At 35.9% G+C, this 21,826-nt stretch overlaps 1 protein-coding gene and 1 pseudogene across 1 annotated transcript; both read right to left on the bottom strand.

Annotated features, from left to right (window-relative positions):
• Positions 1-6,216: 6,216 nt before the first annotated feature.
• LOC116145045 (wall-associated receptor kinase-like 1) lies at positions 6,217-11,551 on the bottom strand. Its single transcript, XM_031430495.1, is given in 3 exon segments — positions 6,217-6,396; positions 6,399-7,453; positions 11,494-11,551. Coding segments are annotated over 3 exon segments (1,293 nt in total).
• A 1,431-nt stretch (positions 11,552-12,982) lies between these two features.
• Positions 12,983-15,860, bottom strand: LOC116145044 (annotated as a pseudogene).
• Positions 15,861-21,826: the final 5,966 nt, after the last annotated feature.

The raw sequence follows: 21,826 nt of genomic DNA, 5'->3' as shown, positions 1-21,826 counted from the left end.
TAGAGTTGTTTGAAAATTGATTTCACCCCAAAATTCGAATTATTGGAATTTTTTTATGAATTTTGAATTCTGCTATGAAATTCTGGAATTTCATGTTTTGTAGAGCATGCATTTTTAAGAACTGAATAATCACTTATACTTATCCAAATGAGTGATTTTAAATTCTGGTAAATCCTATATGTGTTCTAGTTTATTTTGGAGAGTTTCACGAGGTTTTAGATTAAGGCTGAATTGTTATGAATTTTACAAGTCAGTAACCTCAATTCTGAAAACAGTTGACAGATTTAAATGAGTTGAAAGAAAATTGTGTTTTAAATAGTTTTGATTCTGAATGACTTGAAAATATTACTGGATCAACTATATTTGTCTAGAATGCCCCATTGAAATTATAGCTTGATTTGTTGAGTGGATTAAACCAAATCTTCTTCCAAAGCTTAAATCCATGTTTGTATGTTGGATTTTATTTTAAATGTTTTGATAAGTTTGGTATATAGAATTTATAGTATTCATGCTATATGAATAAATGTTGCCGTTGAGAGTAGAGAACTGTTTGAATGTATAACGGTTGAGGTTCGTGATGTTGGTAAATGGTTCTTGGTTTAAAAAAAAAAAAAAAAAAAAAAAAAAAAAAAAAGAGAGAGAAGGGTGCTTTCTGTCAGTTTTGAAAGTATGTTTTAAAACTTGCTTCTACCCCCATTTTGCATGGAATTTCATACGTTTTTGGCATGATTTGCTTTTTTATAAATGTGGTATATATCTTTGATTAGTGTCGGACACATATGCTATGGTATGTGATGTGAAAAGTAATTTTTAATCTGGGTAAACGTCAGTTTGAAACATGTTTGGAAATTTCCAATTTCACTCACCCTTGGATGTGATTTTTGAATATTATGTCATATATGTATGATTTATAGGCACATACGTAATATACTCTTGACTTACATGTTACTGAGATTATGCAATGGTATGTTGTGTGCTAAAACCACCATACGAAGTACCCATCCCCCAGAGATACAAATTTTTGGCTCTGCTCGAGCGATGCAGATTCCATGGGTATGACAATTCCAGATTTTGGCTCTGCGCATGGTATTGAGATATTTAGTGCTCTGCGTAGGCGTTGAGCTTGTCCCCAAGTATTGAGATGTTTTCTTTTGGCTCTGCCCACGTGATGATAGATCTTGCCGGGTATTGAGATGTATTTCCCAGCTCTGCCTGTATGGGATGCCACCAGGTTCGAGAATTTTCCCCAAGGTACTAGTTGTGGTGAGAGTTTTCTGTTATAAACATCAGAATCGGTTTTAGAGCTCTCAAAAATCACATTCAGTTTTTAGCATCTGTTATGAGCGATAACCTCAATATGAGTTTTAAGATATTAAGAGACCTTCAGTATTAGCCACAGTTTGAATAATATTCACTTATAGTTTTCAATATCAGTAAAAGCTACAGATCCAGTTTAAAGTTTAGTTATAGCATAAGTTTACAGTATTCCAAAATCAGTTATCAGTGCATAGTTTCAGATAAAATTAGTTTTCATTTTATATCATCACAATAGCTACCACCATATCATGTTGATGGACATGTTTGTTTTTAATACTTCATAAGAACCCATTACATGTCATAACTTTTGTTTGATGAATATTTGGCAAACTTCTCCTTCCCCCCGCACTCACTGGTATTTTAGCTCACCCCTTTCAAAAAAGGTTTTCCTCCTCCCTAGGTTTACAGGGAGATAGTGCCAAGCATAAGCTCAAAGGTTGGCCACCGTTGACATCTTTTTTATGTGGGTTTTACCATTTATGTCGTATTGATTTTTGGACTTTCGTTCCAAAACCTCATGTTCCCATCATATTTCTTTTTTTTATGTTTCGGAATGTGTGTGTATAAGTGGAAACCTGATACCACAGTTTCCCTAAATCTTTCTTTTGTAAAACGAAAGATGTACTTTTTTTTTTTTTGAGATGTTGGAAGAATGAAATACTATGATGTTATTCGAAAAGTAAGCTCTTTAAACAGGTTTCACATTTTTTCTACATGGCACATCTCGGGTATCCAAATTTGTGAGAGTGCCCAAATCCTACGGGATGGAAATTTCGAAAACGGATCGTGTCAACTTGGTATCACAATATATATATATATATTCTTTGTGATTTTATCTTTATGGAAGGGGGATTTCTGTTAGTTTTTAAAAGTTATATTGAATGAAATGCAAGAAAAGGAAGTTTGCTGGGTTTGGATGTAACAAGGCAAAATTTGGAGTTTTTGCAAGAAAAAGATGATGTGTAGGGTTATCTAGAATTAAGAGAATTTGGGGGCTGTTGTAAAAAAAAAACAAAAAAAGCGTACATCTTTCGTTTTACAAAAGAAAGATTTAGGGAAACTTGTGGTATCAAGGTTTTCCTTATACAACACATTTCGAAACATAACAAAAGGAAATAAATGATGGGAAACATGAGGTTTTGAAACAAAGTCCACAAATACAATACGACTAAATGTAAACACACATAAAAAGATGTCGATGTGTGCTACAACCTTGAGCTATGACGCACTGCTCGGCACTATCTCCCTGTAAACTTGGGGGGAGAAAACATTTTTTGAAAAGGGGTGAGCTAAAATACCAGTGAGTGGGGGGAAGGGGAAGTTTGCAAAACATTTGTCAAACAAAAGTTATGGCATGCAATGGTTCTTATAAATACTGAAAACAACATGATTCCATGACATAGAAATGGTGGTAGCTATTGTGATGACAAAATTGAAAACTGATTTTTCTGAAACTATGCACTGATGACTGATTTTAGAATACTGTAAACTTTATCTGATAACTGAACTTTAAACTGGATACGTAGCTTTTATTGATACTGAAAACTATAAGCTGAATATCTTATTCGAAACTGAGCTAATACTGAAGGCTCTCCTAATATTCATAAACTCATATTGAGGCTATCGCTCATAGTAGATGTTAAAACTGATGTTGATTTTAGCATTCTAAAACCGATTCTGATGTTAATACAGAAAACTCTCACCACAACTAGTACCTTGGAAAAAAATCTCGATACCTGGTGGGCATCCCCCACACAGCAAGCTGGGAAATACATCTCAATACCCGGCAAGATCTATCATCGCGCGGGCAGAGTCAAAAGAAAACCATCTCAATACCTGCAAACAAGCTCAACGCCTAGGCAAGCACTAAATATCTCAATACGCATGCGCAGAGCCAAAATTTGGAATTGTCATACTCGACGGAATCCTGCATCGCTCGGGCAGAACCAAAAATCTGTATCTCTGGGGGATGGTACTTCGTAGGGTGGTTTTTAGCACCACAACATACTCAGTCATAACTCAAATAACATGTAAGTCAAGAGTATATTACGTTGTGCTTTATAAATCACATATATGACATAATTTCAAATCACATCCAGGGTGAAATTGGAATTTCCAAACATTTTCAAAAATGAAAGTTAACCCGATTAAAAATTACTTTTAACATCACATTACCATAGCTATGTCTGACCTAATCATAAGATATATACCACATTTCATATAAAGCAAATCATGCCAAAACGTATGAAATTCCATGCAAAATGGGGTAGAATGCAAGTTTAACAACATACTTTCAAAACTGAAGAATGCACCCCTTCTCTATCTTTTTTTTTTTTTTAAACCAAGAAAACCATTCCAACCATCACGAACCTCAACTCGTTACATTCAACCAATTCTTTACTCTCAACGGCAACATTTTTATTCATATAGCTGAATACATATAAATTCTATATACCAAACTCATCAAAACAGTTAAAATAAAATCACAAGTTACATACAAACTGGATTTAAGCTTTTGAAGAAATTTGGTTTAATCCACTCACCAAATCAACTATAATTTCAATGGGGCATTCTAGAACAATAATTGTTGATCCAGAATTTTTCAAGTCATTTCAGAATCAATACACTATTTAAACACAATTTTCTTCAACTCATTTAAATTTGTCAACTGTTTTCAGAATTGAGGTTACTGACTTGTAAAATCATAACAATTCAGCCCTTATCTAACCTCATGAAACTCTCCAATTAAACTAGACACATATTGATTCACCCGAATTTAAAATCACTCAATTTGGATAGTATAAGTGCATTATTTCGGTTCTTAAAAATGCATGCTCTACAGAAAACATGAAATTCCAGAATTTCTAGCAGAATTTCAAAATTCGTAAAAAAATCCAATACTTCGAATTTTGGGGTGAAATCATTTTCAAACAATCTCTAATAAGTCTAAACAAAATATCTGAAATTGCTTCATTTGCCGACCCGAAAACATTAAATTTCAGAAGTTCAGGCTGTCAGAATTTCACAGCATAACTTTTTATAACAAAAAACATACTTTAATCACTCTTGGTTTTTAGGATCACATATATCTCTATCCATATAAAACTATTGCATTAAATCTCCAATTTCAGTCAACAACAAATTCATCCACCATATCCAACATACTACTTCCTATAATTTCTTTTCTATCACAAACATTGTGAATATGCATAAAAAGCAACACATGGTTTGTCAAAATAATCATATATATAAAACCATAATTTCGCATACCCTTCATTCCAACCATTACTACCACCAATTAATTTCCAAACAACACCAGCCCTACCAAAATTAGCTGGAATTTTCTCAATCATCAACCAAATCAAACAGGCGGAAACACAAAATTCTGCTTTCCATTCAACCTTTGGTATAGGCATATTATTATACATGCATGTCCACACTTGCTTCCAAATTTCATGATATATAACATCATTCACATGCATGCCAAAGATGTTTTACAGAAGATGAATATAACCATATCAAGCTGAAATAAATTCGATTAGGCATTTATGCACAAACATGAAATCATTTCACTAAAAACATGATTTTATGCAAAGTTCTACTATTCCACCTCACAAACCTCATGCTTGTAAGGATTTTGCGAAAAAAAATGGACGGTAGTAAAGGAAATCAACATGCAAGGGCATAAGCTAAGTTTTTAAGGAAACAGTTTAATCCACTCACCATTTTAGCCAATCCGAAAATTGGAAGCAACCTCAAGCACTTTCTTCCTCCACAACCGAAACCAAAATAGAGTGACCTGTTCCAACATTTCTCATCCTCCATTTTGCTTCACTTTCATTCTCACTCTATCTCTTGCCGAACGTCGTCTTTCTCTCTTCTCTTCTCTTTTTCTTTTCTTCTTCTTCCTTCTACTTCTCCTCCTCTCTTCTCTCTCCTTTCTTCCCCCTCTCTTCTCTGTTTTTCTCTCTCAACTTTCTTCTTCTTCGTTTGGGCCAACGCCCAATTTATATAAACAAATTTATTTATTTATTTATTTTTTTACAACACCCCAATTCTCTTAATTCTATTAAACCCTGCCACACATCTTTTTCTTACAAAACCTCCGATGTTTGCCCTTATTACATACAAACCCAACAGCTTCTTTTCTTGCAATTTCGGTCCCAATAAAACTTTTAAAACTACAGAAATCCCCTTCCATAAAGATAAAATCACAAGAATATGTAATATTATAGGATTAAAAAAAGGGGGTTTCACATCTCTATTGTCATTTAGGAGAAATGATTGATAGCTAGATATGTGAAATTGGGATGACAAAACAGTATTTTCATATGAATCAACCGTCATTTTAGACGAAGAATATTGTTCAGAAGTCATTTCGAAACAAAAACTTGAGACGTATTTTTTTTGGCAGAGAGAAAGTGCAAGAAAACTGTGGAAACAGTGTTTGTTGCTGGAAAAAAATAAAAGAACTGAGCTTTTAACTGACGTTTGTAAAAAATAGCTCTAACAGCATGATAACAAAGCAAACTTTATAACAAATGAAAAATTTGTTAAAATTACATTAAGTTGAGTAGCTTAGTAACCGTGCTCGCTGACATTCTTTTCAGTAGTATCAGTAGAAAACTGCTAATCTTCAAGAGCTTTTATATACATTCATGGTAGTACTTTTATTTGATAGTATCAACATATGGTGCTGGAGGAATTAATCAGTGCTGTCAACAGTAGAATATATCAATTCCAATAGAAACAAGATGACAAAGTTCAATTACATCTCTATGTCATTATCCTCTTGAATTTTTCTACTATGTTCTTAAGCGACTATAAGAAAATCTTAATCCTAAGTGACTAATTAAGGAGTTTTCTAAATACATAGCATGAATGATAGGTACTGCAAATTTATATTTTTTCCATAATGACCGCTTGGTTAACAGTGGTTGGATGTCTATCGATGGACTTATTTGTCAGTAGCTTTGTTGAAGTAGAAGCAACAGCCCAAGCCTCTAATACTTCGTCTCTTTCATACTCATCCTCTTGAAAATTCAGCGGAATATTACCTGTTGAAGACGGGGGGGGGGGGGAATTCTTTCCAAATCCGTTGCTACTTCTTTGATTGTAGGCCTTCTCTTTGCATTCATATTTAAGCACCTTTTCGCGAGATTAGCCATACACATGATCTCCTCTTTCCTGCCTAACTTTAGTACTTGAGCATCAAGTACTTGAGCATCAACAATGTCATAAAGATGATTCTCCTCCATACAATGAAAGAAATATGCTACTAAACCTTTGAATTCTTCTGACCTTGTGGAAGATATCGGCTTTTGCCCCGTCAAAAGTTCAACAAGAACTACTCCATAACTATAGACATCACTTTTGTCAGGGAATTGACTTGAACGGAAATACTCTGGATCCAAATATCCAAAAGTCCCAAGCACTTTTGTGGTGACACGAGTTTGATCAACGGCAATTGATGTCGAAGTCCCAAAATCTGCTACTTTGGCTCTATACTTCTCGTCTAAGAGTATATTGGTAGACTTGATATCCCGATGACAGATTGGCATGGAAGCTGACGAGTGCAAGTAACAAAGTGCTTCTGCAACTTCTCCCGCTATCCTCAAACGCATATCCCATGTGAGTGAAAGCTCTTCAGTTTGATCATGAAGACAATGGAAAAGGGTTCCATTGGGGATGAATTCATAAACTAGTAAAGGGACCTCAGTTTCCAAACAACAACCCAAAAGCTTAACTATATTCCTATGATTAATTTGTGAAAGAATGACAACTTCGTTGATAAACTCCTCAAACGTACCAACTTCATCAACTATTTTTGATTTTTTTACTGCAACAATTCTTCCATCTGTCAACATTCTCTTGTAAACAGTACCTTGACCACCTTCACCAAGTACTCGATTCACGTTAAAATGATCGGTGGCCTTTTCTAAATCTTTTGAGTTGAACAGTTTGTTTCGATCCACACTGCCATCAGATGAAGTTAACTGCTGTTGTAAAAGCAAACCACCGTTCTGTTTGAAGTACTTCTCCTTGGGCTTGATCTCCTTTTTTCTCTTTATTATATTGAGCACCCACCAATTCCCAACCGTAAGTAAAATCAAACCTACAAGGCCTCCGCTTGTACCTGTAAAATTCAATAAGAAATCAGAAGGATAATGTTAAGCCTTGTGAAATCTTTCTGGAAACATGAGGAATGCGATCTGGAGCATATCAATCCAGTAAAAAGCTTTAAATCCTGGACTAGTATATGAGAACTCTTTTGAGGACTACATTACCATGCTTTGTGATATTGGTTACGATGCAAAGGCGATTGGACTTGTAGTAGGGGGTGACATTACTTGCCCCAATGTATTGGAAGGTAAAAAATCAGGGAAAGACCTCAATTATCCTTCAATGGCAGCTAAAGTTGAGTCCAATGTACCATTTGAAATTGAATTCCCAAGAAACGTTACAAATGTTGGCATTGCAAACTCCAATTATAAAGCAGAAGTCTCCAACAATTCCCAGATTGATGTTATCGTGAAGCCTAGCATTCTGTCTTTCACTTCACTATATGAAAAGAAATCATTCGTTGTGACTGTTTAGTCCTTCTTTGCCTACCATTGCCTTCTTAAAGTTTTCTTTATCTTCCCTGTCCTATTTGTACCCAATTCCAAGCCTATTCTCGATACTGACTACATGCCTTGCATTCACCCTTTGATCTCCAGAACATCGTCTATAAATCATTGGAAACCCTTAACATATACTTTCCGGAACCGAATTCCAACCACAGTGGCTCCAGAATCCCCAATTGAAAAGATGAGAAAAATATGTGCCTTTTGAATTGTATTTTTATGAATAAGAGGGCGTAACTTATACAAAAGTTTTCCTACAATCATGCTAGTTTATTAGGTAGTCTAAATATAAAAGACAACAAAACAAATATGTCCTACAATCATGCTAATCTATTCTAGGTAGTCTAAGTTGAAAGCAATTAAATAATAATACAATTAATATAATATATTTGTCAATGAATGCCATGACCTTTCCTTCTCAACACTCCCCCAAGTTGGAGAGTGAATGTCAAGAACTCCCAACTTGCGTATCATAGTTGAGAAAGCTTCCTTTCCCAATGGCTTGGTGAACACATCTGCAAGTTTATTTGTTGAGACAATATGTTTGGTTACAACTGAACCATCTGTATTTTGTCACGAAAAAATGGCAATCCATCTCTATATGTCTGGTTCTTTCATGGAAAACGGGATTGGGAGCTATATGTAAGGCGGCTGTGTTATCGCAATATAACAATGTGGCTTCGGATGCAATATCTCTAATATTTCAATAATGAACGTAGCCAGGATAATTCACAACAAGTACCTGTCATGGCTCTAATTCGGGTCTACTAAGGAAAGAGATACGGTTTTCTGCTCTTTGTCCACCAGGAAATAAGAGAAGATCCCAGAAAAACACAGAACCCGTAGTGATCTACGAGATATTGGGCAACCAGCCCAATCTGAATCAGAAAAAGCTCGCAAAGTAAATCTTTTGAGAAGGGAAAAACAAGCCTTGCCTTGGACTGCTTTTCAAATAACGCAATACACGCAAGGCAGCTTCCATGTGTGGTCTCCGTGGTGCATGCATGAATCTACTTAACACGGACCGAATAGGTGATATCGGTCGGGTAATAGTCAAATAAATTAGGCGTCCAACAAGTGCCTATACTGAGAGGATCTTTAAGCAATTCGCCTGAATCTGAAAGCTTTATGTTTGTTCCATGGGAAAGTTCACAGGTTTAGCACCCAAAAATCCTCCATCTTTTAAAATTTCCAAAGATATTTTCGTTGCGAGATGGAAATACCTTTCTTCGACCGAGAACTTCGATGCCCAGAAAATATTTCAAATCACCCAAATCCTTAATCCGAAAATGACTATGTAGAAATTGCTTGAGAGCTAGTATGCATTGACATCATTACCCGTAATAAGAATGTCATCAACATATATCAACAAAGTGTAAACTTTTGCCTTTCTGACATGTGAATAATGAGTAATCTGCTTTGGATTGAACAAAGCCAGCAGCTTGGATAGCTGTAGAGAACTTGGCAAACCATTGTCGGGAAGTGCTTTAAGCCATATAACGATTGTGAAGGCGACACACTAGATTCTCCCCTGTCACCGAAGACCAGGAGGTGGAGACTATAAATTTCTTCATGGAGATCGCCATGAAGAAAGCGTTGTTGACATCAAGTTGGTGAAGAGACCAATTCTGGGCAGCTGCTAAAGCCAATAGACAACGGACGTAATCATTTAGCAGGGGAGAAAAGTGTCATGGTAATCTATACCTTCCAACTGTGTGAACCTTTTGCAACCAAACGAGCTTTGAAACGCTCAATAGTACCATCCGGGTGTCGTTTGATTATAAACCAACGACAACCAATAGGCTTTTACAGGAGGAAGAGAAGTGAGAGACCAAGTGTGATTAGCTTCTAAAGTAGCCAATTCAGATTGCATTGCTTCTTGCCAATGTGAATGAGAAGCTGCTTCTGTATAAGATGTAGGCTCAATATCTTGACTGACAGCAGTAATAAAAGAGCAATGTTGGGTGAGTAACGATGATAAGAGACAAAATTGCAAATGGAGATCGCGTACCTTTTGTGGACTTGATGACAAAGACGGCAAATGGTTGGGAGACGTTACTTGGTTGCAGACTAATCACGTAAAGCTATGGGGGTGATGCGGTCTTTGAGAGCGGCGTAAAATAGGTTCGGGAGGAGCGTAGCAGGTGCATTTGGCGGTGAGGGTTGTTGGGCAAGAGAAATTGGCTCCAATGGTGAGGGTTGTTGGACTGGTGGGGAAGAATCAGGTACAGAAAGAGGAATCACTGGGGCTGAATTTGAGGAAGTGGATGGAATGGACTCATAAGGAAAAAAGTTTCATGAAAAACAACATCACGGCTAGTGAATTTTTGTGTGGTGGCAAGGTCATAAAGCTTGTAAGCTTTCTGACTGACGGATAGCCAAGAAAAATACATGTTGGCTCGAAGAGCGAATTTATGGGACCTGCACATTAGTAGCATAGGCAAGGCACCCAAAACCGAATATGTGAATAAGAAGGAAGTCTACTATAAAGTCGTTCAAAAGGTGTTTGGAGAAAGAAGTGGTGTGGGCAAATGATTGATTATATGAACGGCAGTAGAAACACATTCTGCCCAAAAATGTAAAGGAAGGTGGGTTGAAAACAAAAGCTCTAGCAGACTCAAGTATATGGCGATGCTTGCACTCTACAACCCCATTTGTTGAGGAGTATAGACACAAGAATGTTGGTAAGTGGTCCTTTTTGTTTAAAAATCTCTCATAGAGTAGAATTCTCCACCATTATCAACCCGAATGTTGGCTATAGAAACATGAAATTGTGTTTGGACAAATGAGAAAAAATTGATAAGTAATGTTGTGTTTCACTTTTGTGATGCATAAAAATACCCATGGTGAATCTAGAATAATCATCCACAATAGTCAAAAATATTTTGCACCAGAAGAGAGGCAATTTAGGGACCCCAAATGTCACAATGAATTAATTCAAAGGGTCTAACAGATGAAATTGAACTAACAGAGAATGGAAGTCGACTTTGTTTTGCAAGTGCACAAATCACACAAGCATTATTAGACTGAAAAGGGAATTTAACAAATGTTTTGCCATAAAATCTAATCTAGAGGAAGACAAATGCCCAATCGCAATGCATAAAGAGGGGAGGTGACTGGAACTGGCTGAACGGAAAGAGTGGCTGCTGCAGATGGATTTTGAGGTTTTGACTTCTCTGATGCTAACGCAACCAAGTAATAAAGATCCGTCTCGTTGTTCACCCAAACCAATCGTCGTCCTCGTCGTCAAGTCCTGCAAAATACACAATGAGGGAAAAAAGTTACTGAACAATTTAGATCTCTGGTAACTCGACTACAGACATTAAATCCACTTAAAAGATGGCACACCAAGCACATTTTAAAGTAACAGCAGAATTCAAAGGTAAATTCCCAATGGATGTAATCGGAGCTTGTCTCCACGTGGATAGCAACTGGTGGCAAAAAGGTATTCTACTGCCGTTGACAAGCAAAGTTGGAGATGAAGTAATGTGATCTGTGGCACCACTGTCGATAATTAATTGATGGAGGCGTAACAATTTTTGTAACAAACCTGAGGAAGCAGCATTAGCTTTAGGATTGACAGATTGTGTTGTTCCTTTACCCTGCATGATAGATAAGATTTGCGGATTTGCAAATCAGAGAGCCCATTTGTCACTGATGGCACTTCTTGCCCTCCATTCGAAGGTTGCTGTTCAGACATGATAAAGAGAAACAGCGATAAAAGGAAGCAAAGAAAGGGAGCAGATGCAGAGAAAACAGTGATAAAAGAAGGCAAAGAAAGAAGACAAATGCGCAGAGCTGGGTATCGTGCCCTGCTCTTACCAGAAAATATGAGAAAATATATGCCTTTTGAATTGTATTTTTGAATAAGGAGGCGTAGCTTTATACAAAAGTTTCCTACAATCATGCTAGTCTATTCTAGGTAGTCTAAATATAAAAGACAAAAAAAACAATTGTCCTACAATCATGCTAATCTATTCTAGGTAGTCTAAGTATAAAAGGCAATTAAATAAATACAATTAATATAATATATTTGTCAATGAATGCCATTGACCTTCCTTCTCAACACCAATTGCACTGGTGTCTAAACACTTTGGGTTGGCCATTCACAATGCACCCATTTTCTCCCAACAGTAAACAAACTTGAGATTGCCAAAATTGTAGTTCTCTATTGTCAATTTAGGAGAAATGTTGATAAGCTAGATAATGTGAAAGTGAGGATGACAAACAGTATTTTCATATGAATCACCCGTCATTTTAGACGAAGAATATTGTCAGAAGTATTTCGAAACAAAAACTTGAGACGTAGTTTTTGGCAGGAGAGAAAGTGCAAGAAAACTGATGGAAACAGTGTTTGTAGCTGAGAAAATAAAAGAAATTGAGCTTTTAACTGACGTTTGTAAAAAATAGCTCTAACAGCATGATAAAAAGCAAACTATAAGCAAATGAAAATGTGTAAAAATTACGTTAAGTTGAGTGCTTAGTAACGTGCTCACTGACATTCTTTTCAGTACGTATCAGTAGAAAACTGCTATAATCTTCAAAAGCTTTTATATACATTCATGGTAGTACTGTTATTTAATAGAAATCAACATATGGTGCGGAGGAATTAATCAGTGCTGTCAACAATAGATATATCAATTCAATAGAAACAAGATCACAAAGTTCTCAATTACAATTTTTGTCATATCCTCTTGATATTTTCTACCAATGTTCTTAAGCGACTATAGAAAAAATCTTAATACCTAAGTGACTAATTGAAGGAGTTTTCTAAATACATAACATGAATGAATAGGTACTGCAATTTATATTTTTTTCCATAATGACCGCTTGGTAACAGTGGTTGGATGTCTATCGATAGGACTTATATTGTCAGTAGTACTTGTTGAAGTAGATAGAATCAACATCCCAAGCATCTAACACTTCGTCTCTTTCATACTCCATCCTCTTGAAAATTCAGCGGAATATTACCTGTTGAAGACCGAATTCTTTCCAATACGTTTTTTGCATAATTAGATGACTTAACCAGTTCCATTATATTAAGCTTTGTACTGAAGCCATAGCTGATCAACTGTCTTCCCCATCAACTCAGTGAAGAAGTTGTCACTGTACTCACTTCTCATTTTCCTGTTAAGTTCTGCAACAACACCATTTCTCAGGCCATTAAGGTAGTCTAGAAACTTGGCTGTAACATCATACCCTTCATCCCACCTCTCACCCTGGCCAGGCTGCACCCAATGACTCGGCGCGTAGTTGGCTTTTAACCTCAGAAAATCTGCAATCCCTTCGATCAGTCCTCCAGGAGCCTCTCCGTTTCCATGCCACTGCCATATATGTGTCATTTCATGATAAAGTACCCCGGTGATCTCTCTTTTCATATCTCCAGAATAGTTTCCGATATAATCCACGTTGACATGAATTTCATTGTCGATGGCATATGCAACTCCGTCCATGCTGTCGACAAATAAGGTGGCGTTGGTTACATTCTTCCTGTCAGTTGCGTTGTATTGTTGGAAGATTGTCCAGATAAAATCTGTGGCGGATGCATGCTAGTGTTTGCTTGGTGTAGTTCTCTACGATTTCGAAGTTGAAGCGGACGCTGCCGGTGGTTGTGGTGGCGGTGTTGTTGAGAACGTAGCTGACTGCATCTGCATGGCTTCCTTGCATCAATGCTCCTGCAAGAGTTAATAACAAAGAGAGAAAAAACATGTAGCGCTTAGCCGTTAATCCTAAGTTGTTTTAAAGGTGAAGTTTTGAGCAAGAAATGAGTTGTAGCTCTACGGTTTATATAGAATTAGAAATCAATAAGGAATAAGCCAAAAAGAGCTGGATTTTTCTTGATTTGAGCTATTAGATTGTAGTGGAATCAAGTTGGTTTACTTCATCATCATTCTTCTTCATCTTCCACTAATCTCCAATTGTATACGTAAAAATTCTAATATCAACTTCCATGGAATAGTACACATGGCTTTCTCACCAGAGAAAGAAAACCTTGGCATACATATGTAGCAAATATTATAAACTACAACCATATCAAACAAAAGAAAAGATTACAGCCTTTCAAGCAGCAAGGACAACGCAAAAAGGCAAACAAGAGTAAACCGCCCACATTAGCAGGCTGGCATATTTTGTGTCTTCAGTATTTTCTGATAATAAATTATACACGGAGATGGGGATACAGATAAAATATGGTGAAACTATTAAATGACTTATTCAACTGAAAGTATTCAAATTCACTATTACCGGAAAAACTGAAGTCTGAGAAGAACGTGTAATCTACCACTCCCAGAAACTTTCTGTGTAATTTTTATGAGTTGAGGAAGTCTAAAAGCTCATTCATTGAATTGTAGGAAGAACCACCCTTTGGGATATATACTAAGTTCTATGTGTTCTTTAAAACTTTTCACTCTCTGCCTCATCTCTTCCCCTTCTTTGCCTACCATTTGCCTTCTTAAAGTTTTCTTTATCTCTTCCCTGTCCTATTTGTTACCCAATTCCAAGCCTATTCTCGATACATGACTACATGCCTTGCATTCACCCTTTGATCTCCAGAACATGGTCTATAAATCATTGGAGCCCCTTCACATATACTTTCCAGGACCGAATTCCAACCATAGTGGCTCCAGAATCCTCCAATTGCACTGTGTGCTAATAACACTTTTGGGTTGGCCATTTCACAATGCACCCATTTTCTCCCAACAGTAAACAAAACTTGAGATTGCCAGAAATTGTAGTTCTCTATTGTCAATTTAGGAGAAATGATTGATAAGCTAGATAATGTGAAAGTGAGGATGACAAAACAGTATTTTCATATGAATCACCCGTCATTTTAGACGAAGAATATTGTTCAGAAGTCATTTCGAAACAAAAACTTGAGACGTAGTTTTTTGGCAGGAGAGAAAGTGCAAGAAAACTGATGGAAACAGTGTTTGTTGCTGAGAAAATAAAAGAAACTGAGCTTTTAACTGACGTTTGTAAAAAATAGCTCTAACAGCATGATAACAAAGCAAACTTTATTAAGCAAATGAAAAATGTGTAAAAATTACATTAAGTTGAGTAGCTTAGTAACTGTGCTCACTGACATTTCTTTTCAGTACGTATCAGTAGAAAACTGCTAATCTTCAAGAGCTTTTATATACATTCATGGTAGTACTGTTATTTAATAGTAAATCAACATATGGTGCTGGAGGAATTAATCAGTGCTGTCAACAGTAGAATATATCAATTCCAATAGAAACAAGATGACAAAGTTCAATTACAATCTCTATGTCATTATCCTCTTGAATATTTCTACCAATGTTCTTAAGCGACTATAAGAAAAATCTTAAATCCTAAGTGACTAATTAAAGGAGTTTTCTAAATACAATAGCATGAATGAATAGGTACTGCAATTTATATTTTTTTCCATAATGACCGCTTGGTTAACAGTGGTTGGATGTCTATCGATAGACTTATATTGTCAGTAGTACTTGTTGAAGTAGAATCAACATCCCAAGCATCTAACACTTCGTCTCTTTCATACTCATCCTCTTGAAAATTCAGCGGAATATTACCTGTTGAAGACCGAATTCTTTCCAAATCCGTTGCTACTTCTTTGATTGTAGGCCTTCTCTTTGCATTCATATTTAAGCACCTTTTCGCGAGATTAGCCATACACATGATCTCCTCTTTCCTGCCTAACTTTAGTACTTGAGCATCAAGTACTTGAGCATCAACAATGTCATAAAGATGATTCTCCTCCATACAATGAAAGAAATATGCTACTAAACCTTTGAATTCTTCTGACCTTGCGGAAGATATCGGCTTTTGCCCCGTCAAAAGTTCAACAAAAACTACTCCATAACTATAGACATCACTTTTGAAAAAATCTCGATACCTGGTGGGCATCCCACACACAGGCAGAGCTGGGAAATACATCTCAATACCCGGCAAGATCTATCATCGCGCGGCAGAGTCAAAAGAAACCATCTCAATACCTGGCAACAAGCTCAACGCCTAGGCAGAGCACTAAATATCTCAATACGCATGCGCGAGCCAAAATTTGGAATTGTCATACTCGACGGAATCCTGCATCGCTCGGGCAGAACCAAAAATCTTGTATCTCTGGGGATGGGTACTTCGTAGGGTGGTTTTAGCACCCAACATACTCATGCATAATCTCAAGTAACATGTAAGTCAAGAGTATATTACTTATGTGCTTATAAATCATACATATATCATATATTCAAAAATCACATCCAAGGGTGAATTTGGAAATTTCCAAACATGTTTCAAAACTGAAGTTTAAACCCAGATTAAAAATTACTTTTAACATCACATTACCATAGCATATGTCTGACACTAATCATAAGATTATACCACATTTCTATAAAAGCAAATCATGCCAAAACGTATGAAATTCCATGCAAAATGGGGGTAGAATGCAAGTTTTAAAACATACTTTCAAAACTGACAGAAGCACCCCTTCTCTATCTTTTTTTTTTTTTTAAACCAAGAAACCATTTACCAACATCACGAACCTCAACTCGTTACAATTCACAATTCTTTACTCTCAACGGCAACATTTTATTCATATAGCATGAATACATATAAATTCTATATACCAAACTTCATCAAAACATTTAAAATAAATTCACAATTACATACAAACATGGATTTAAGCTTTTGGAAGAAGATTTGGTTTAATCCACTCACCAAATCAAGCTATAATTTCAATGGGGCATTCTAGACAATATATGTTGATCCAGTAATTTTTCAAGTCATTTCAGAATCATAACTATTAAAACACAATTTCTTTCAACTCATTTAAATTTGTCAACTGTTTTCAGAATTGAGGTTACTGACTTGTAAATTCATAACAATTCAGCCCTTAATCTAAACCTCATGAAACTCTCCAAAATTAAACTAGACACATATAGGATTCACCAGAATTTAAAATCACTCAATTGGATAAGTATAATGCATTATTTCGGTTCTTAAAAATGCATGCTCTACAGAAAACATGAATTCCAGAATTTCATAGCAGAATTCAAAATTCGTAAAAAAATCCAATACTTTCGAATTTTGGGGTGAAATCAATTTTCAAACAATCTCTAATAAGTCTAAAACAAATATCTGAAATTTAGGCTTCATTTGCCGACCCGAAACATATATAAAATTTTCAGAAGTTCAGGCTGTCAGAATTTCACAGCATAACTTTTTATAACAAAAAACATACTTTAATCACTCTTGGTTCTTTAGGATCAACATGATTGCTCTATCCATATAAAACTATTGCATTAATCTCCATTTTCAGTCAACACAAATTCAGCCACCATATCCAACATACTAACTTCCTATAATTTCTTTTATCACAAACATTGTGAATATGCATAAAAATGCAACATGCTTGTCAAATTAATCAATATATAAAATCCATAATTTCCATACCCTTCATTCCAACCATTACTACCACCATTAATTTCCACACAACCAGCCCTACCAAAATTAGCTGGAATTCTCAATCATCAACCAAATCAAACAGGCGGAACACAAAATTCTGCTTTCCATTCAAAACATTTGGTATAGGCATAATTATTTATACATGCATTGTCCACACTTGCTCCAAATTTTCATGATATTAACATCATTCACATGCATGCCAAGATAGTTTACAGAAGATGAATATAACCATATCAAAGCTGAAATAAATTCGGAGTTTAAGGCATTTATGCACAAACATAGAATCATTTCACTAAAAACATGATTTTATGCAAAGTTCTACTATTCCACTCACAAACATCATGCTTGTAAGGATTTTTTGCGAAAAAAAATGGACGGTAGTAAAAGGAAATCAACATGCAGGGCATAAGCTTAAGTTTTTAAGGAAACAGTTTAAGATCCACTCACCATTTTAGCTCAATCCGAAAATTGGAAGCAACCTCAAGCACTTTCTTCCTCCACAACCGAAACCAAAATAGAGTGACCTGTTCAACATTTCTCATCCTCCATTTTTGCTTCACTTTCATTCTCACTCTATCTCTTGGCCGAACTCGGTCTTTTCTTCTCTTCTCTTCTCTTTTTTCTTTCTTCTTCTTCCTTCTCTTCTTCTCTCCCTCTTTCTTCTTCTCTCTTTCTCTTCCCCCTCTCTTCTTCTCCTGTTTTTTCTCTCTCAACTTTCTTCTTCTTTCGTTTGGGCCAGCAGCCCAATTTATATAAAACAATTTATTTATTTATTTTTTTACAACAGCCCCCAAATTCTCTTAATTCTATTATAACCCTGCCACATCATCTTTTCTTACAAAAACCTCCAGATGTTTTGCCCCTTATTACATACAAACCCACAGCTTCCTTTTCTTGCAATTTCGGTCCCAATAAAACTTTTAAAAACTAACAGAAATCCCCTTCCATAAAGATAAAATCACAAAGAATATGTATAATATTAGGATTAAAAAAAGGGGTTTCACATCAAAAAAAAAAAAAAAAAAAAAAAAAAAAAAAAAAGAGAGAGAAGGGGTGCTTTCTGTCAGTTTTGAAAGTATGTTTTAAAACTTGCATTCTACCCCCATTTTGCATGGAATTTCATACGTTTTGGCATGATTTGCTTTTTTTATGAAATGTGGTATATATCTTATGATTAGTGTCGGACACATATGCTATGGTAATGTGATGTTGAAAGTAATTTTTAATCTGGGTTAAACTGTCAGTTTTGAAACATGTTTGGAAATTTCCAATTTCACCCTTGGATGTGATTTTTGAATATTATGTCATATATGTATGATTTATAGGCACATACGTAATATACTCTTGACTTACATGTTACTTGAGATTATGCATGAGTATGTTGTGGTGCTAAAACCACCATACGAAGTACCCATCCCCCAGAGATACAAATTTTTGGCTCTGCTCGAGCGATGCAGGATTCCACTGGGTATGACAATTCCAGATTTTGGCTCTGCGCATGTGTATTGAGATATTTAGTGCTCTGCGTAGGCGTTGAGCTTGTCCGCCAAGTATTGAGATGGTTTTCTTTTGGCTCTGCCCACGTGATGATAGATCTTGCCGGGTATTGAGATGTATTTCCCAGCTCTGCCTGTATGTGGGATGCCCACCAGGTATCGAGATTTTTCCCCAAGGTACTAGTTGTGGTGAGAGTTTTCTGTTATAAACATCAGAATCGGTTTTAGAATGCTCAAAATCACATTCAGTTTTTAGCATCTGTTATGAGCGATAACCTCAATATGAGTTTTAAGAATATTAAGAGAGCCTTCAGTATTAGCCACAGTTTTGAAATAAGATATCAACTTATAGTTTTCAATATCAGTAAAAGCTACAGTATCCAGTTTAAAGTTTAGTTATTAGCATAAAGTTTACAGTATTCCAAAATCAGTTATCAGTGCATAGTTTCAGAAAAATTAGTTTTCAATTTTATATCATCACAATAGCTACCACCATATCATGTTGATGGAATCATGTTGTTTTTAATACTTCATAAGAACCATTACATGTCATAACTTTTGTTTGATGAATATTTTGCAAACTTCTCCTTCCCCGCACTCACTGAGTATTTTAGCTCACCCCTTTTCAAAAAATGTTTTCCTCCTCCCTAGGTTTACAGGGAGATAGTGCCAAGCAGTAAGCTCAAGGTTGTGCCACGCGTTGACATCTTTTTATGTGGGTTTTACATTTATGTCGTATTGTATTTTTGGACTTTCGTTCCAAAACCTCATGTTTCCCATCATGTATTTCCTTTTGTTTATGTTTCGGAATGTGTTGTATAAGTGGAAAACCTGATACCACAAGTTTCCCTAAATCTTTTCTTTTGTAAAACGAAAGATGTACGTTTTTTTTTTTTGAGATGTTGGAAATGGAAATACTATGATGTTATTCAGAAAAAGTAAGCTCTTTAACAGGTTTCACATTTTTTCTACATGGCACATCTCGGGTATCCAAATTTTGTGAGAGTGCCCAAATCCTACGGGATGAGGAAATTCGAAACGGATCGTGTCAACTTGGTATCACAATATATATATTATATATTCTTTGTGATTTTATCTTTATGGAAGGGGATTTCTGTTAGTTTTTAAAAGTTATATTGGGAATGAAATTGCAAGAAAAGGAAGTTGCTGGGTTTGGATGTAACAAGGGGCAAAAATTTGGAGGTTTTTGCAAGAAAAAGATGATGTGGTAGGGTTATACTAGAATTAAGAGAATTTGGGGGCTGTTGTAAAAAAAAAAACAAAAAAAGCGTACATCTTTCGTTTTACAAAAGAAAAGATTTAGGGAAACTTGTGGTATCAGGTTTTCCACTTATACAACACATTTCGAAACATAAACAAAAGGAAATAAATGATGGGAAACATGAGGTTTTGAAACAAAAGTCCAAAAATACAATACGACATAAATGTAAAACACACATAAAAAGATGTCGATGTGTGCTACAACCTTGAGCTATGACGCACTGCTCGGCACTATCTCCCTGTAAACTTGGGGGGGAGGAAAACATTTTTTGAAAAGGGGTGAGCTAAAATACTCAGTGAGTGGGGGGAAGGGGAAGTTTGCAAAACATTTGTCAAACAAAAGTTATGGCATGCAATGGTTCTTATGAAATACTGAAAACAACATGATTCCATGAACATGAAATGGTGGTAGCTATTGTGATGACATAAAATTGAAAACTGATTTTTCTGAAACTATGCACTGATGACTGATTTTAGAATACTGTAAACTTTATGCTGATAACTGAACTTTAAACTGGATACTGTAGCTTTTATTGATACTGAAAACTATAAGCTGATATCTTATTTCGAAACTGTAGCTAATACTGAAGGCTCTCCTAATATTCATAAAACTCATATTGAGGCTATCGCTCATAGTAGATGTTAAAAACTGAATGTGATTTTGAGCATTCTAAAACCGATTCTGATGTTAATAACAGAAAACTCTCACCACAACTAGTACCTTGGAAAAAAATCTCGATACCTGGTGGGCATCCCACACACAGGCAGAGCTGGGAAATACATCTCAATACCCGGCAAGATCTATCATCGCGCGGGCAGAGTCAAAAGAAAACCATCTCAATACCTGGCAAACAAGCTCAACGCCTAGGCAGAGCACTAAATATCTCAATACGCATGCGCAGAGCCAAAATTTGGAATTGTCATACTCGACGGAATCCTGCATCGCTCGGGCAGAACNTGTCCACGAAGGAATGCCTTCATCTTGACTGCCCACATGTGGTATTGATCGCCATTAAAGACTGGAGGTGTGAGAGAGACTGGAGGTTGTGCCATTGAAACTGAAAGTTTTTTTTGAGTTTTTGACAAAGAGAGTGACGAAACCGGGGTTGAAAGTGAGAAGAAAGAAGATTAATTATCAGGCTCTCTAAGATCAATTAACGCTCTGATACCATTTGTTAGTTTTGCATGCAAACGAAAGAAAAAAAAAAACAGAAAACGAAAGAGAAACTCAAGACTGCAATAATGCTCTGTTTTTGATTCAAAAAACAGGGGTAAAATATATACACGCCAATGTCACTGTTTCAACTAAAACAATTCAAAATTCAAATTTTAAACTAACTCCACCTATTAATACACTTACAAGCAAGAGAGAAACTACACTTAACCAAACTTAATACACTTAAACAAGTCACTGAACAAATCAAACACAGTGACCAAAAAACTGCTTTTGCATGAATTACGGGAGATCAACAGGCATTAAATTGCAGTTCAAAATTCTGCCACCTTTCTGCATTTCCAGCATGATATCACCTTTCAACAAGAAGTCCAATTGTTCTCAACTGAAGGAGTGTTTAATCAGAAACGTTACATGGATTTTTTCTTCTTCGAGATTAATGCATTGGATTTTTCAAGCTTTAGAATAAAATGCATTGCAAATGCTTAGGC

The sequence above is a fragment of the Pistacia vera genome, unplaced genomic scaffold (genome assembly GCF_008641045.1).
Source record: "Pistacia vera cultivar Batoury unplaced genomic scaffold, PisVer_v2 Contig46, whole genome shotgun sequence".
NCBI classification, from domain to species: domain Eukaryota; kingdom Viridiplantae; phylum Streptophyta; class Magnoliopsida; order Sapindales; family Anacardiaceae; genus Pistacia; species Pistacia vera.
This window is presented reverse-complemented; position numbering and strand designations above follow the sequence as displayed.